The 16,920-nt window shown below is 35.5% G+C and overlaps 1 protein-coding gene across 5 annotated transcripts in view; it reads left to right on the plus strand.

Moving 5' to 3' along the window:
* The window catches only part of Dmxl1 (Dmx like 1), a 145,570-nt gene that overhangs the window by 32,964 nt on the left and 95,686 nt on the right, over positions 1-16,920 (plus strand). For all 5 annotated transcript variants that reach the window (XM_026783594.1, XM_026783595.1, XM_005356086.2 and 2 more), the window contains 6 exons: positions 8,569-8,781; positions 9,648-9,901; positions 10,011-10,695; positions 10,786-10,907; positions 14,948-15,037; positions 15,116-15,218. In XM_026783594.1, coding sequence (XP_026639395.1) covers positions 8,569-8,781; positions 9,648-9,901; positions 10,011-10,695; positions 10,786-10,907; positions 14,948-15,037; positions 15,116-15,218 — 1,467 coding nt within the window. The remainder of the gene's footprint in view (positions 1-8,568; positions 8,782-9,647; positions 9,902-10,010; positions 10,696-10,785; positions 10,908-14,947; positions 15,038-15,115; positions 15,219-16,920) is intronic.

The following is a 16,920-nucleotide window of genomic DNA, read 5'->3' on the forward strand; positions in this document are numbered from 1 at the left end:
AGGTCCCATTTATTCAATGAGGCCCTTAATGTCTGTGCTGCTGGGGTTATACAGACTATAGAATATTCTTAAGCATCAATTAAATATAACCAATTTCCATGGAGCTGGAAATAGCAGTATTGTACTTTTCAAGGAAATTTAGCAATCACATTATCAGTTAATTACTTGAATAGAATTTTTCCCACCAGAATGAGCTCTGCTAAGTCAAAGCATAGAGGTACTTTTCGTAGGATTAAAAATTACTTTTGATCATGGCATTTATTTAGTCGACAGTACTCCTAGTTGTAAAAGTATCCGCGAGCCAAGAAAATATCAATATCAGTATATTTATCTTTATTAAAATATTACTTCAGTTTTGGAATGACCGCCTTTATCAAATACATTTATTGACTGTTTATAAATACAATTACCTATAAGGTCAGTGGCATAATTTTGAAGGCCCCTGTTGAGTGAGGAACAGTATTAGATACTCAATGATATGAATGAGGTCCTTGGTTTGATTACATTACCTCAAAAAATGAAATAAATTAAAAATTCAGCAATATTACAAGAATTAAAGAAAACTTGATTTCTCATATTAATGAAAAAAGCCTAAGAAATTATTGATATAAAAACTCTCAGTTCAAGTATGGCATCTCTTTGACATGCTTTCAATAAAGACAATTAAAACTTTCTTTAGATTGTAAGTCACCAAGAGAAATTGTAGTGGCATTTCAATTGTATTTTAATAAATAAAGACTGCCTGAAGATCTGAGAGTGAAACAGTCCCACTGGTCAGCCTTACAGACCAGGTGATGGTAACACACACCTTTAATTGCAGTAGCCACAATGACACACCTTTCATCCCAGTATGGAAATCGTATGGTGCATGCCTTTAATTCCAACACCAGAGCGGAATACAAATGGAGGGAAGAAAGCTCCCAGACACAGTTTCCTTCTGGGATTCCAGGAGTCAGGATCGCCATTTCAGACTGAGGTTGAAGAAAGAGCCAGTGGCTGGCTGTTTTACTTTTGGGATCTTCAGTTTAAACCCCAATTTCTGACCCTGAGTTTTTATTAAACATGCTTCATTTGGTACCCAAAGTTTTGGGGTACAAATTCATGTGGATTCCGACTCCACGCCTACCAGGACCAGATCAGAAAGTCTGCAGCCTAAGGTCTCCCATCCCTGCCTGCCTGATTTGATTTCACCTACTAAGTGGTTTTACCCAATTTGCACTCACTTCCCTCTACCCCCTCTGCTTTCCCTGCCACATGGCAACTTGCTCAGCTTCTGGTTTGTGTTCCCAGATAAAAATTCACTGAAATCTCCTAATAAATTTCAATAAATTTGAAAGTTATGACGGCAGACTGTATCACCATCCAGGAATTTAATAACTTTTTGCTTATATTATAGATGATATTCTACAAGTCTTATATGGTTTTTCTTATGCATCTATTTTTCCAATATTGGGACTTAGCTTCATTTTTCGTATTATATTTTTATAAAAATGGTTTGATAACAGAGCTAAGGCACTTTTAGAAATGATACAGTCTTTATGGACTAATAAACAGCTAGCTGACAGGGTTTATACCATTGAAAATCAAAAGTTACCTGAAAAAATTAATACCATTGAAAAGGATAACATTAATTTGACAGAAAAAAAATTCAATCCATGTCAAAGGATGCTGAAAATTTATCTGAAAGAATTCATACTGTTGAATTTGACAATCAAAATCAGTTAAAAAGTTATATAGCTTAGCAGATAGAATATCTCTCTAGGAAAGCACTGTGCAAGCCATCCAAATAATAACCAAGGATGAGAAGTTATCATTAATGGAAAAATTTCATACCTTGGAATCATACGTGCAGATTGAGAACCAGAGGTTATTTGAGTCAATGAAATCATTAGAAAAATTCACAGGTCAAGAGATTTAGTCTTTACAAAAGACAGTGGTCAAAATATTTGAAACGAGTGAAGAAATTATCGGAACTGATGAGCATGGACTGGAGGTACAAGGATAGGATTTAGTCTCACCAGTATGTGTCAGAATCAGAGATGACTTACCAAGGATTCTAGCTACCCACCCTGTAATCTTCTCTGACAAACCATCCATTACTAAATACCCAAAAGGATTCAAAGGCTATAAATGGCAACCTATGGTATGAATGATCTAAAGGAAATTAAGCAAGCAGTGGTATTTTGAGGCTTACATTCACTATTTGTTAGGGAGATGGTGAAACTTATTGCTTCAAGCAATAAGGCTACATGACTGGCTTCAATCAGTTTCATTGGTCCTGGAAGACAGGTCACAACTACTTTGGAAATGCTATTGGAGAAAAGAAGCAAACATTTTAAAACACCAGGGAAAAAAATAAAAGGATTTGAGGCTTCAAGATCAAATTCTTGGCGAGGATACTTATGCTGATTCACAGAAATACGATCTTTATGATGACCACATTTTATCCCTATGCCACACAGCAGCTTTAAAGTCTTGGGACAGGATTCAAGAATCAGGAAAAAGAATTGAACCTTAAACAAGGCCAAAGAGAACCTTTTAGTGATTTTTTACAAGCATTTAACTATGGCTGTACAGACCCAGAAGGAGTAACAGACCCAGAAACTAGACAAGTACTTATTGAATCTCTGAATTTTGAAAATGCAAACTTAGAATGCAAAAGGATACTTGGACCTTTAAAGGTTAGATCAGCACCAATGGATGAATGGATCCTGCACACAATGAATGTTAAGACATTTGATGATTATGAGGCTTGGGTCTGAGAAGCAACTTCCAGAGGTATGAGGAGACATTAAAATACCAAATGTTTTAATTGTGGTAGAATAGGACATCTGAGCAGGGATTGGGGACAAGGCATTCCTAGGAATGATGTCTCTTCTGGGAAGTACAAAAAACAATGGTCTCAACCTTCTGGATTATGTAGATGTGGCAAAGGTTGACATTGGACCAATGAATGCTGATTGACAAAAGACAAGGTAGCCTTGTACAATTGGGAAACTCCTTACAGGGGGCTTCTGGAGGCCCCCGGGTAAAATGTGGTCCAGTCATTCCCAGTCACTGTAGAGGACATGTCTCACCAGGAAAATCAAAAAATTCAGTGCCTGCTGTAAAAAAATTATATTGTTCTGGATAGTGGATTAAATGTGGAGGATGAATCAAAAATTTCAATAAGAAATAGGACACATGTATTTTGGCAGACTTCTATAAATGATCAATGACCAAAGTTAAGAGTGCGAATAAATAACATTGTAATTGAGGGATTACTGAATATGGGTGCAGATGTGACTATTATTATTCCAGAATCTTGGCATCCGAATTGGCCTTTTCAAGAGGCAGGTGTTCAATTCCTGGGAATTGGAACCCTGTCTCAAGTGAAACAAAGCACAAGATAGATTAAATGCATAGGGCCAGAATGACAGAGGGGAAGGCTGAGGCCATATGTGGCTAATAACACAGTGAATTTATGGGGTCATAACCTGCTACCGCAATGGAATACCAAGATTAACATGCCTGCAGTCACAGAAATGCATATTTCTGGGAAGGATATTATAAGGTATTATTAAAAACGGTCACCAGCCATTCAGGCTGTACAAGAACATACAGCAAATACCAAACCTTTAGAGGTACCAAAGGCCCTACCTTTGAAATGGTTAACTGAGGAACCAATATGAGTTAACCAATGGTCTTTAACAGAAGAGAAACTGCAGACTTTAGAACAGCTGGTACAGGAGCAACTTGATGCTCACCATATTGAAGAATCAACCAGCCCTTGGAATTCTCCTGTATTTGTTGTTCAAAAGAAATCTGGTAAATGGAGAATAGTGACAGATCTAAGAGCTGTCACCAAGGTAATTCAACCTATGGGCCCACTACAGTCTGGACTTCTTTTGCCTTCCCTATTACCTAAAGGATGGCCTCTTACAGTTATTGATTTAAAAGATTGGTTTTTTTTTTTTTCACTATATCTTTACAAGGAAAGGATAGAGAAAAATTTGTCTTCATGCCTAATTTTAATATTCCTCAGTCTGCTAGGAGAGATCAATGAACTGGCCTCCCACAGGGAATGCTTAATAGCCCCACCCTATGCCAATACTTTGTAATTCAGGCATTGTAAATAATATGTAAACAGTTTCCTAAATCTATAATTTACCGTTACATGGATGACATTTTGCTATCTGATTCAACTCTAGATACTTTAGAAAGAATGTTTGAAAAAGTAAAATTTTTTGAGTAAATGTGGATTACAAATTGTTCGTGAAAAAATACAAAGAGGAGATTCTGTCAATTATCTAGGTTATAATAGGTTTATAGAAAATTAGAACACAAAAGGCACAAATTAGGAAAGAATGGTTGTAAACTCTTAATGACTTTCAACAATTATCTGGAGACATTTCCAGTCTAAAATCCGCTGGTAGCATAACACCTGACCTAATAATTCATTTAAACAAAACCTTAAATGGTGAATTGACAGCTGAAGCTGAGAAAGAATTAACTGTTTTTGAAGAGATCACAGGAGGCACATGTAGATTGGGAGGATCCAAATCTTAATTGTATTCTAGTCATATTGCCTTCCAGAATTTCCCCAAAAGGAATTTTAATGCAGAGGGCAAATATTAAATTAGAATGGATCTTTTACTACCTAAACCAAGTAAAAAATTACAAACTTATGGGGAAAAGGTCTCTGAATTAATTATAAAAGAAAAATTGAGACTTTGTCAACTAGTAGGAATAGACCCAGCAGAGTTTATAGTGCCTTTTAATACTGGTGAAATTAAATTATGGGAAGGCAGTGAACCCTGGCAAAGAGTTTGTGCTAATTTTTTAGGAGAGATTAATAGCAATTTTCCCAGAAGCAATAAAATTAACTTTATAAAGAAAACTACTTTTATTCTTCTTTGCATTGAGCGTGACACACCAACAACTGGAGCCCATACATTCTATGCTTTTTTTTTCTTGTTTTTTTTTTTGTTGTTGTTGTTTTTTTGGTTTTTTTCCTCTAAGAAAGGGTTTCTCTAAGTAGCTTTGGTGCCTATCCTTGAACTCACTCTATATTCCAGGCTGGCCTTGAATTCACAGAGATCCACCTGTCTTTGCCTCTTGAGTGCAGGGATTAAAAGCATGTGCCACCACTACCTGGCTCATTCTATACTTTTTAAAAGGAACTATTAGTTTTAAATGGTTTACATTGGTTTTACTTTTGTATCTTGTACACATATTTTGTATATTGATACATGCTTGATTAATTTTGTTAAAATAATTTTACATACATTTCTACTCTTGTTCAAGCTCATTTAACAAATTTCAGCTCATTTAACAATGTAATTAAATTTCTAGTCCTTGAAAATTATTATTATCAACTGTTTAGGATAATTAAGAAATATAGTTAGTAGTTAATCACCTAGTATAATCAATCTTGTAGTAACATTAGGTGTGTTTTCAAGGTCAGACAAAGATGTAATTTAGATAGATATGTCATCTTCAAACACTTCAGAGATCTATAGGATATGGCATTTAAGATGTTTTAATAACCTAAGTTGTTCTTTTTTATGACAATGATTCATTTGTTCCTGGCAGCACCAATATAGTTCAGAGAAGATAATGGACATCGATAAAACTCCACATGAATTTACTTTCTCTGTGGCAAAAGGAAGCCACTAGGCAAGAAAATGCCCCTGCCTCAACTACTGACTTTATGCTATCATAATTAGATAAGCAGGACGCAAAATATCCTGCTTCATAGTCTATCAAATATGCTAGAACTGTAGCCAAATATGGGTGCCTCAACGATGCAGAGGAACTTTGGATGGCCATTCAAGCAGTCAGCTATTTCTGTCATTACTCACATTTTTTGGAAGTCACTTGCTTGTATTTCCTGGTTCCTTATTTAGTATTATTTCCTGCTTTGGTCTGTGAGGGAGTTGAAGATTAGATAGCATTAGTTAGAGTTTATCAGACACAGAAAGCAAGTTATAATAAAAAATAAATTAGGTATAAGACTTTGGACTCACCAAGAGAAGACAGATATGAAATGTTTCTTCTGAATTTGTCAAATACAAATGGTCTAGACATTGCTCATGTATTTATTGCCTGTATATATTATATATCACAGTACTTATTGCATATAGTTTTCTTATATTATTTATAGCCTTTTTTTAGACAAAAAGGGGAAATGTAGTGGTGTCTCAATTGTATTTTAATAAGTAAAGTCTGCCTGAAGATGTGAATGTAAAACAGTCCCACTGGTCAGACTTACAGACCGGTTATGGTAACACACACCTTTAATCCCAGTAGCCACACTAATTGTCGTAGAAATCAGGTGGTGCATGCCTTTAATCCTAGTGTTGCACATTTTAATTCCAGCTCTAGAGAGAATAACAAACGGGGAGGGGGTGTGTGGGGGGGGCAACTCTCAGATACAGTTTCTTTCAGAGATTCCAGGATGCAGGATCGCCATTTCAGACCAAAGTCGAGGTAAGAGCCAGTGGCTGGCTGTTTTATTTTTGGGATCTTTAGGTTGAACCCCAATTTTTTACCCTAAGTTTTTATTAATCGTCCTTCAGAAAACTGGTGCTGTGAATAAGAATGGCTCACACAGGATCATATTGGAATGTTTCAGCACCAGGGAAGCACTGTTTGAAAGGATTGGAAGGATTAGGTGTGTCACTGTTGGAGGAAATGTGTCACTGGAGGTAGACTTTAAGGTTTGAAAAGGCCTTGCCATCCCAGACTTTCTCTACAGAACAGGATGTAGAACTCTCAGCTACTTCTCCAGTTCCAGTCTGCCTGCCTACATGCTACCATGCTCCCTGTAATAATGATAATGCTCTAACCTCTGAAACTAAGCAAGACCCCAGTTAAAATGCTTTCTCTTATAAAAGATGTCTTGGTTATGTTTTCTATTCATAGCAATAGAAAATAGACTAAGCCAAAAACATAGAGCATGTCAAAGCATAATATTCTTGTTAATTTGGGCTATATGGAGAATTCTTTGTAGATTTGATTTGTTGGATTAATGTTCCTAGATGCTATGTTTTTGAAAATACAGGTCTAATCTTATTTCCTCTTCTCTCCCCTCTTCTATCTCTCTCTGGGTTTTTTGTTTTTGTTTTGTTTTGGTTTGGTTTTTCGACACAGGGTTTCTCTGTGTAGCTCTGGCTTTTCTGGAACTGGCTGTCATAGACTAGGCTGGCCTCGAATTCACAGATATCTATCTTCTTCTGCCTTCTGAGTGCTGGGATTAAAGGCATGCACCACCACCGCCCAGTTTCCTCTTTGGTTTTTGAGACTGGGTTTCTCTGTTCAGCAGCTCTGGCTATCCTGAAGCAATCTCTGTAGGCCAGGCTGGGCTCAAACTCACAGAGGCCTGCCTCTGACTCCTAAATGCTAAGGTTAAAAGGCGTGTGCCACCACTGCACTGCTTAGATTGAGTTTCCTACTGATTTTTACCTATAGCCATAGGAGAGGAGTTTATAACATGTTCTCTTATATTTCTAGTCCTTATATCTTCATGAAAGTTTGTTATAAAAAAATAACATGTTCTTTGAGTGTGCTGTTGATGCAAAAGTGCTTCAACTTTCTTAATATTTTGGTAAAAGTCAGCAATATTATCTCTTATGACAACAGCAATGCTTATTGTCAATTGACAATATAATACAAAAGGTTTTGTATTTTCGTCTGGATTGGTGTAAACCAAAAATGAAAAACTTTTTTCATAACTTCTTGGAGAAGTACCCTTTCAGTCCCTGACTCTACCCAGGAATAATGAGATTGGTAATTAATTCAGCTGTTCAGGGCATTTAGTATCTTACTCTATACCATTGTCAAACCTGGAGATAATTTTAGGAATTGGAGGGAAAGCAGCACTGAACACAGCTGTCATCCTTCTCTCTTGAAGTCTGTAACCAGATAAATATAAGTAAATATATAATTAAAATGATTATGTTAATGGATGTATAGGTATAACCAGGAGCTCTTGCATTGGAGGTATTAGAACTTGCCTTTGTTGATAGAATGAAGGGAATGATTCTTTCATGTATCATTTATCAAATATTATTGTTTTCACTTCTATATTAACTACAGATAAATTGAACAGAGTATTCTATTGATTTTTAAAGATCTTTTATCATGAAAAAAGTCCTCCCTGTCCCCCGGTCCCATAGTAGTTCCTAACAACTGGTTATTTGAATTTAGCACACGTATCAAAAAGTTAAAAGTTAACATCCACATATTAGAGATAGCGTGTAGTATTTGCCCTTTGTGGAGTGGATTATATCACTCAGAATGAATATCCAGCTTTATACATTTACCTGCAAATTTATTTTTTTATTAAACAGTTGAATAATCTTTTGTGTAAATATACCAAATTTTTCATTATCCCTTTGTCAGCTAATGGCCATCTAGGCTGTTTCCAATTTCTGACTATAAAAAAATAACTCTTAAGTTAAATTTAAAAGTAGTTAAATCTTTCTCAAATAAATGGTATTATGTCCGTAATGAAAATAGAACGTATAAATGTTATTCTGTTACAGTTGTTCAAATTTAAATTTTGTGATTTGTTTTTCTTTATAGACATTCCACTTCTTCCATCTATTACATCTTTAAGGTTAAATGAAAATGAAGAGAAGTGTGGACCTTTTGTGGTACACTGGTTAAACAATAAAGAGCTGCATTTTACATTGTCCATGGAAGTCTTCTTACAGCAACTTAGAAAAAGTTTTGAACAGCCTTCATCTGAGGCCAGTGTAGAAGATTCTATTCAGGCAGATATAAAATCTGATGAAGGTAAAGATTTAAGAAGGATGAAATTTTAAATTTTCAGCCATAAATATTTTTCATATAAGGATAAAATTACATATTGTAAGATAATCTTCAAGATTGTTCTGACTTAGTGTAAATGTAGATTAGTTCATTTAATAACTGTGTGGATGCTCTTGCTCATGTCACTTTTTTTTTTTCAGAGCTTTCTGTTCTTTTGGATTTATCAGCCACTAAGTCTTTGTTGCTTTATGAACTATTTGTAGAATCATGACATCAAATACATAGTCTCATATGCTACACAACCTGAATCTGCAGTTCATATATAGTTGATCTATATATACATGAGCATTGAGAAACACTGTACCAATAACACCACACAGCATTGTATTTAGGGTCTTAGACCCCCTTTGTTCATCCTACCATTGAAAGTGGAGAAGGAAAAAAAGGCAGGGTGAAGATAGACTGTTTCTCTGCCGTGGCTCAGCATTGACACATACCACTTCCACTCTGATTGCATTGACAAGAAACAATCACAGAGCCCTATGTGGTCTCATTTTCAAACTTATTTATAATTTATAAGTCTTTGCTTATTTTTCATTTCAATCTGATAAAAGGTTTTAATTGCCTCTTTAAAATAATTCTCCATATTCCTAATCCAGGAGTTGAGGAGAGGGCCTAGAGCTTGGATTTTGAAAGAAGTAAAGAAATCCATGTTTGTATATGTTAACAGCTCTGGAAGCTGCCTGATAACTAGGTTTACTTTGTTGCCTTATTTCTTCTTAATACAGAAAATATGGCTTCTCGCTTTGGATTTATTTAGAAAATTCTGTCTTAATTTGTAGTGATAGTTTTATTGTATTTACTTGGTTCATGAACTCTTTTGCTTATAGAAATGGATGATGATGTTGATGATTTAAAAATAAATCATGAGAAAAGGGAATTGGGTGAAGATAAAATGTTACCAAACTCGAGTATTACACCATTATCGTCAGCTGCCATCGATCATCAGATTGAAGTGCTTCTGTCTGAGTGGAGTAAAAATGCAGACATGCTTTTCAGTATTCATCCCATGGATGGTTCTTTACTAGTTTGGCATGTAGATTGGCTGGATGAGTACCAGCCTGGTATGTTTCGTCAAGTACAGGTATTGTTTGTTAATCGTCTATGATGAGTTACTTCTTTTTTTGTGTGAAAACTTTTTGTGATATGTTTTTATGTAATATATTTTCTAATGTTTACTTTCTTAATTCTAGGTGTCCTTTGTTTCCAGAATACCTGTAGCTTTCCCCACAGGTGATGCAAACTCTCTCTGTAAGAGCATAGTTATGTATGCCTGTACAAAGAATGTTGACTTGGCTATTCAACAAGGAAAACAGAAACCTTCTGGCCTCACTCGTTCCACATCAATGCTTATCTCATCTGGTCACAGTAAATCATCGAACAGTTTAAAATTAAGTATTTTTACTCCTAATGTTATGATGATTTCAAAGCATGCTGATGGATCTTTGAATCAGTGGCTGGTTAGTTTTGCTGAGGAATCTGCTTTTTCTACAGTTCTTAGTATTTCTCACAAATCCAGATATTGTGGTCACCGTTTTCATCTTAATGATTTAGCTTGCCACTCAGTATTACCATTACTACTGACAACTTCACATCATAATGCATTAAGGACACCAAATGTGGGTAACCAAAAGCATGCTCATGACACTGTAAATACTGAAGACTGTTCCTTGACTCAGCAAAATAAAAACAATGTTGATACGGCATTTCAAGATCCCAATGCAATATATAGTGAGCTTATTCTTTGGAGGGTTGATCCAGTTGGGCCATTATCCTTTTCTGGAGGAGTATCTGAGCTGGCCCGGATTAATTCTCTTCATGTTTCTGCCTTTTCCAATGTGGCATGGCTCCCTACTCTTATACCCAGTTACTGTCTAGGTAAGCATACTATGATTTTATTTTAGTAATTTTATTTTCAGGCACTCTTGCTCAAAAGTTAAATTTTAAATGTTTATAAATACTTTCTAGGTGCATACTGCAACTCTCCTAGTGCATGCTTTGTAGCTAGTGATGGACAGTATCTGAGGTTATATGAAGCAGTTATTGATGCCAAGAAACTTTTATATGAGCTTTCCAACCCTGAAATTTCTGTAAGTACTAGTTTTATGATGTTTTTAGATACTTAATCTATACTTTCTTGGCGTGTGCTAGAACTGTGACCTATAATTCATGACAGATAAGTGTTTTCTTTTTTTAATATATTTTTTTCACATTCACTTATGTAATGTTTTTAAGTTAAGCCCATTCATTTTAGGTTTGGTATTTAGCTCTGGATGAGTACAGTGTTAACATGCTGTGGTCCATTAGTTCAAATCCCAGCCCCTCCCTCTGACAAAAAAGAAAGGAAAGTCTAGCTGTGTGTTTCTTTGCTCAGAAATAAATGGGGACTACCTTTTGTAGTAGAAGTTTTTGGTTTCTGTTTAGTTAAAGTGGAATTTCAGTGTTAAACATGAAAAGAAAATGGCCACAGCTTGGTTGCAACTCAGGCAAGTTTTTGGATGCCATTTACTGTGGAAGAGACCCTACTTCAGATTCCTATGTGTTCCAATTGTAAGCATTTGACAGCATATCATGTTTATTTGGTGTTTTTAAATACCTCCTGAGGTAGCCTTCAGGCTGTGCCTAAGCTTCCTGCTTAGGAGACTCTGGCTTAAGGAACTAACAGTTACTAGTTGTTTTAATGTTGTAAAGTAGTAGAGCCCTTGGTTTATTCTAGTCTTCTTGATTCTAAGTTCTTTTTACAGTATAATTTTACAAAACACAGTGTTTTGCAAAGTATATGTATGTATACATACACATTATTTAGTAGAGAAAGATATTTATTGAGGGCCTTTTGTTTATTAGATATTGTTTTAACTGCTGAGAATTTAGCTGTGAAATCAAGCTGATACCACAAAGTTCATTGTAGTGAAGCAAGATATAGCTGGCTGAAGGGAACTAAATAAAAATGCATTCATTAACGAGTTCTGTGGAGAGAAACAATGTTGCAAAGGAAGTAGGGAGTGTCCCTTAAGTTACTGTGTATGGAAACACTTTATAAAGATTTGGAGGAGTAGAGTGATCTAGACATCTGTCTACAGGAAGAGTGATCCAGAAGGAAAGTTAACCTGTTCATGGACCCTGCAGCCAAAATATGTTGGTTATATAATAGCACACTAAGGAGATCATTGTGGATTAAAGGAATATAGAGTAGTCAGAAATTAAAACAGAAAGGTAACCTGCTCAGATCCTCTGAGGGCCTTATACTTTATCTCAGTAACTTGGACTTCTGCCTAATGACATAAAAACTATAGTGAGTCTTTCTCTGTCCCACCATCTAGCTCCTGAAGAACCACACAGAGACTTCATTTAGTTATGAATAGTTTGGGCTTGTTTCTAACTAACTCTTATAACTTAAATTAACCCATATCTTTTAAATCTTTTAATCTTTTTTTTTTTGTTTATTTTTAACATGACTGGGTTCCCTTTAATTTGTAATGCCCATGTTGCTTCCTCTGTGTCTCACTGGCATCTTCATCTTTTCCCAGCATTCTCTCTGCCCCCAAATTCCTGCCTAGGTTTTGGCTATTTAGCTTTTTGTTAAGGCAATCACAGTGACATATCTTCACAGTGTAAAGGAATATTTCACAGCAAGAAACCATTGCAAGTTATGCCCGTGTGAAAATTATTTTATGTAGGTTTTTTAAATAGGTCACTATGACAACTGTGATGCCACTATGTGTGAAAAAAAGTAGAATGACTCCAAAGCTACAGAGAAACCCTGTCTCAAAAAAAGAAAAGAAAAGAAAAAAGTAGAATAAGAGAGACCAATTTAAAAAGTTGTAACCCTAGTCTAGGAGAATGATATGGAGCCAAGATTGGTTATGAGGGTTAATGTTAGAAATGTTTAAAAATAGCTTGATTTTAAATGTATTTTGAAGGTATATAGTTAGGATTGGACAGGATTTTAGATGTAAAGTAGCATTGCTATGGTTGAAATAAGAATGTACAGCTAGAAGGTTTGGAAGAATTGGGGGATTTAAGATTCCTCTTTTGACATACTTGTTTTGAGATGCCTGTTTGTCATCCAAGCAATCCAATAAAGTTGCCTTTTGGGTTTTGGAAGAATGTATGGACTGAACATATAAAATAAGCAGCTGAGGCCAGGTGTGGTGACACATACCTTTCTTGGGAGAGAGAGAAAGGTGGACCTCTGTGAATTCCTAGGCAATCTGGTCTATATAGTAAGTTCCTGAACAGCCAGGACTATGTAGAGAGACCCCCATTTCAAAACAGAACAAAAACATAACAATAATAAGGAATACTGACAAATTTAAAGTTGCAGAGGTAGATGTAATTGTAGAAGAAGGGAATATAGTTAGAAAAAATAAATGATAGAAGTATTAAATAGTTCATTGTATTATTAAAATATGTTTTATATGGTATTTTATAGAAGCTCAATGAAGTATTCATAGGATCACTAGGATCAAATGCTATTGAAAGGTGAGAAATAAGATGAACACTGAATTTCACAGTATGTAAGGATGTAAGTGGCTCAATAGGTCAGCATATTTGGACTAAGGATATTACTCAGTGGGCAGAGTGTTTACTACACAAGCCTGACCCAGAAACCACACAAAGCTGGGCACTGTAGTGCATACATCTGTAAGAAACCTGCTAACCAATTAGTTTGGTTTACAATAAGGTGGACGACAAGGCCTAACACCCAAGGTTGCCTTCCTACCTCCTTAGAGATACTATGGCACATGAGTGTTGGCTCTCACTCACTGTCTCTCTGTCACTTTGTCTCTCCTCTTGTCTCCCCCTCATCTTTTGCATATATATACACATACATACTCAACAGTTATAACAACAAAAAATTGGAATGGTGGGAAAAGGAACTGGAGAGGTGAATCAGCAACTAAGAGCACTTGCTGCTCTTCTAAGGACCCTAGTTTAGTTCCCAGTACTTGCAACATCACAATCACTTGAAGGTCTAGCTCCAGGGTATTCAACACTGCTGGTCCTCTGCAGATACCTGCAATCACAGGCGCATACCCATACATACATAACACATAATTTTTAAAAATTTAATTCTTTTTAAAAATGAGCCTATAGAAACAAGATGCTAGCTTACATCATTAGCTAATATGGTCTACATTGTAAGTATTAAGATTAATGCTTTAGCTCCTTTGAGTTGGTTGGTAGACCACTTGGTTTAGTTTAAGTAAGGCCCTAAGTTCTATTCTTGGTCCCGCTAACACAAACACACACACACACACACACACACACACACGTTACCTTGAAATTTAACTAGAGTATTTATCAAAAAGAAAATATCCTTATGATGGCTAATAATAACCTTAGATAAGGGCTGTAGCTTGGTGAAAGATAGTATGTTAAACATGCACAGAGCCTTGGGTTTTATTCTCAGCATAACAACAAAACAAACATGTTACTCTGAAAGATTGATATTTTTAAAGCATTACTTAGAGTATATCCAGAAAGTTGAAAGCAGTCTTTCACTTTGTTTGGTATAAAATATTTTGTTGCCTAGTGTTGCCTTTTTTAACCCCTCTATACCTATTGATCTGTAATTCTACTCATTTCTGTGTAATTTCTATTAAGGTAAAACCCTATAATGTTTATGGTTGAGAGAAACTAGTGATATTTTGTTTGTATTTTAACAAATAAAGCTTGCCTCAAGATCAGAGTGCAGAGCTAATCCACTAGTAGTTAGGGAGTGGTGGAATATACCAGCACGAGGGAAATGGATATAGGAGTGATATGGCTGGGTGGAGAGAGGAATATAAGGCCAGATAGACAGGAACTCATTGCAGCCTGAGATTTGGTGGTGACAGACGCTGTCTGGAGATGCAGTCTGAGGACAGGTTCACCCTTTCAGTCTGAGTATTTTGGAGAGGTAAAGGTCTCTCTAGTGACTGGCTGCACTGCTTCTCTGATCCTTCAGCTTTTAACTCCTAATATCTGACTCTGAGTTTTTATTATTAAGACCAACTAGAATTCGTGCTACAAAAGAATATGTTTAAATCTACTTGAGTTTGTATTTATCTTTATTGTGGTTGAAATATTTCATATTTGTTTTTAGTTACTTTTGAATTTGTTTACTAAAGGAATTTTTTTTTAACAGAAATATGTTGGTGAAGTGTTTAACATTGTCAGTCAGCAGTCAACCGCCAGGCCAGGCTGCATTATTGCATTAGATCCCATTACCAAGCTTGTAAGTATTATTTTTCTGCTATTTAGGATTAGTTAAATGACATATATGTCAATTTATATTGGTATTTATTTATCTCAGCATGGCAGAAAAACCCAGTTGCTTCATGTTTTTCAAGAAGATTTCATTTTGAATAACCTTGAGAAGAAAAGTCTGGGGAAAGAAAGCATTTTATTGGATCCAGGTAAGGAAATATTTTGATGTAATGAGAAATATGCAGCTGATGTTACATAGTTTATAAAGATAAATTAATACATCTCAAGTTGTATATCAGGTTGATTTTTTTGCAACATAAATAGTTATCTCTTCTGTCTATGAATGTGTGCATTTATTTTTATGTATTATTAGTAGCCTAGGCTGGCCTTGAAATTCCCTGCTCAAGGTCTCCTGTTGCCTTAGCTTCCTGAATAGCTTGAATATAGACATATAGCCTTTCTTTTTAGCTTATTACTCTTAACCAGGAAATAGACAAACAACACAAATCAAAGCAAATTGAATTTCCTCAATTTAAGCTACTTTCCTCTTAGTTCCTCCCTACTACCTGATCTCTTTTCTAGACTTTTTTTTTTTTTTTTTTTTTGAAGCTGTCCTGGTGATTAATCAAGCTAAGCTAGTGTTCTATGATTGAGCCTTATCCCCAGCCCAGTTACCTATACTTTAAGTATACAATAGATGGAATCTGAGAGTAAGTGAGTGCTCTTTACATGGGTGTATTGATTTGAAAAATGTGGACACTTGACTTTGTGGAAGTCCATAATTTAAAGAAATAAGTATTTAAAATGGTAATTATTAGATAGTGTCTTATTATAAAAAAACATTTATAATAAAAGTTCTTTTTTAATTAGCTATCTTATTGTTAACTTGCATGAAGAAAAGTTGAAAAAACAGAGCTAAAATTTCTTGGCTATCAGTTTTAATTACACAGGCAAACCAAACTGGGTTATTTCTCTCCTGAAGACTAAAATCCAGTAAGCAGTTACACTGTATTAATCAAGTCAGTTATTAAGTCTCAGATATTATTAAGTACATTATTTATTTGTTCCAGATTTTTTCTTACAAATACTTTCTTCTGCAATACCCACTTCTCTTTTGAGAAGTATTCCTTAGAGTTCTGCACCTTACTGTTGGTAGTTTCTTACTGTGGTTTCAGTTAACTTTTCATCATTTTCCATGAGATTTCATGAACTGTGAAAATATACTTTTTTCATGCACTTTTTAAATTCTGGACATTGTAGCCATATGCTAAAAATGAGAATAAAGGGATGGCAAGATGGTTCAGACAGTAAAATGTTTGTCATATAGCATGAAGGATCTGAGGTTAATTAATCTCTAAACCCAGGTTTAAAAATATGGGTATATTTGTAATCCCAACATGACAGACCCAGATTGGCCTAAGTACACTTGCTCTGCTTGAGCACCACCCCTCAAACACACACAAAGATGACAGGTTTAAGATGAAAAATTCAAAAATGAAACCTACTTCTAAATGATATCAAAATTGTTAATATTGTTAATTTTTTGCAGTGAGAAAATTTGAAGAAATTTTTTACTAGAGTTTGAGAGACAAACAACAGAGCAGGCAAGCTGTAAGTCTTGGTGCCTGCTAGGAGTGGGGAGAAGAAAAGAAGAGAGAAATATACTCCCTTTAAATTTAGTATCTGAGAAAACTAGCTGGGTCAGCAATGGAGGACAAGCACCACATGGCAAGTGTGGGGAGCAGCTTCAGGAAAAGTGAAAAGAAGTTCATAGTGTTGAGGAATGCGTGTCCAGGCTTTAACTGGCATTTGAAGAGAAGAGTAGAAAGCCTTGTGAGGTGGTGAACACCTTCAATGTCAGCTCTTGGGAAGCTGAAGCAGGCAAGTCTCAATGAGTTTGAGGTCAGCCTG

This window comes from Microtus ochrogaster, chromosome 18 (genome assembly GCF_000317375.1).
Source record: "Microtus ochrogaster isolate Prairie Vole_2 chromosome 18, MicOch1.0, whole genome shotgun sequence".
NCBI classification, from domain to species: domain Eukaryota; kingdom Metazoa; phylum Chordata; class Mammalia; order Rodentia; family Cricetidae; genus Microtus; species Microtus ochrogaster.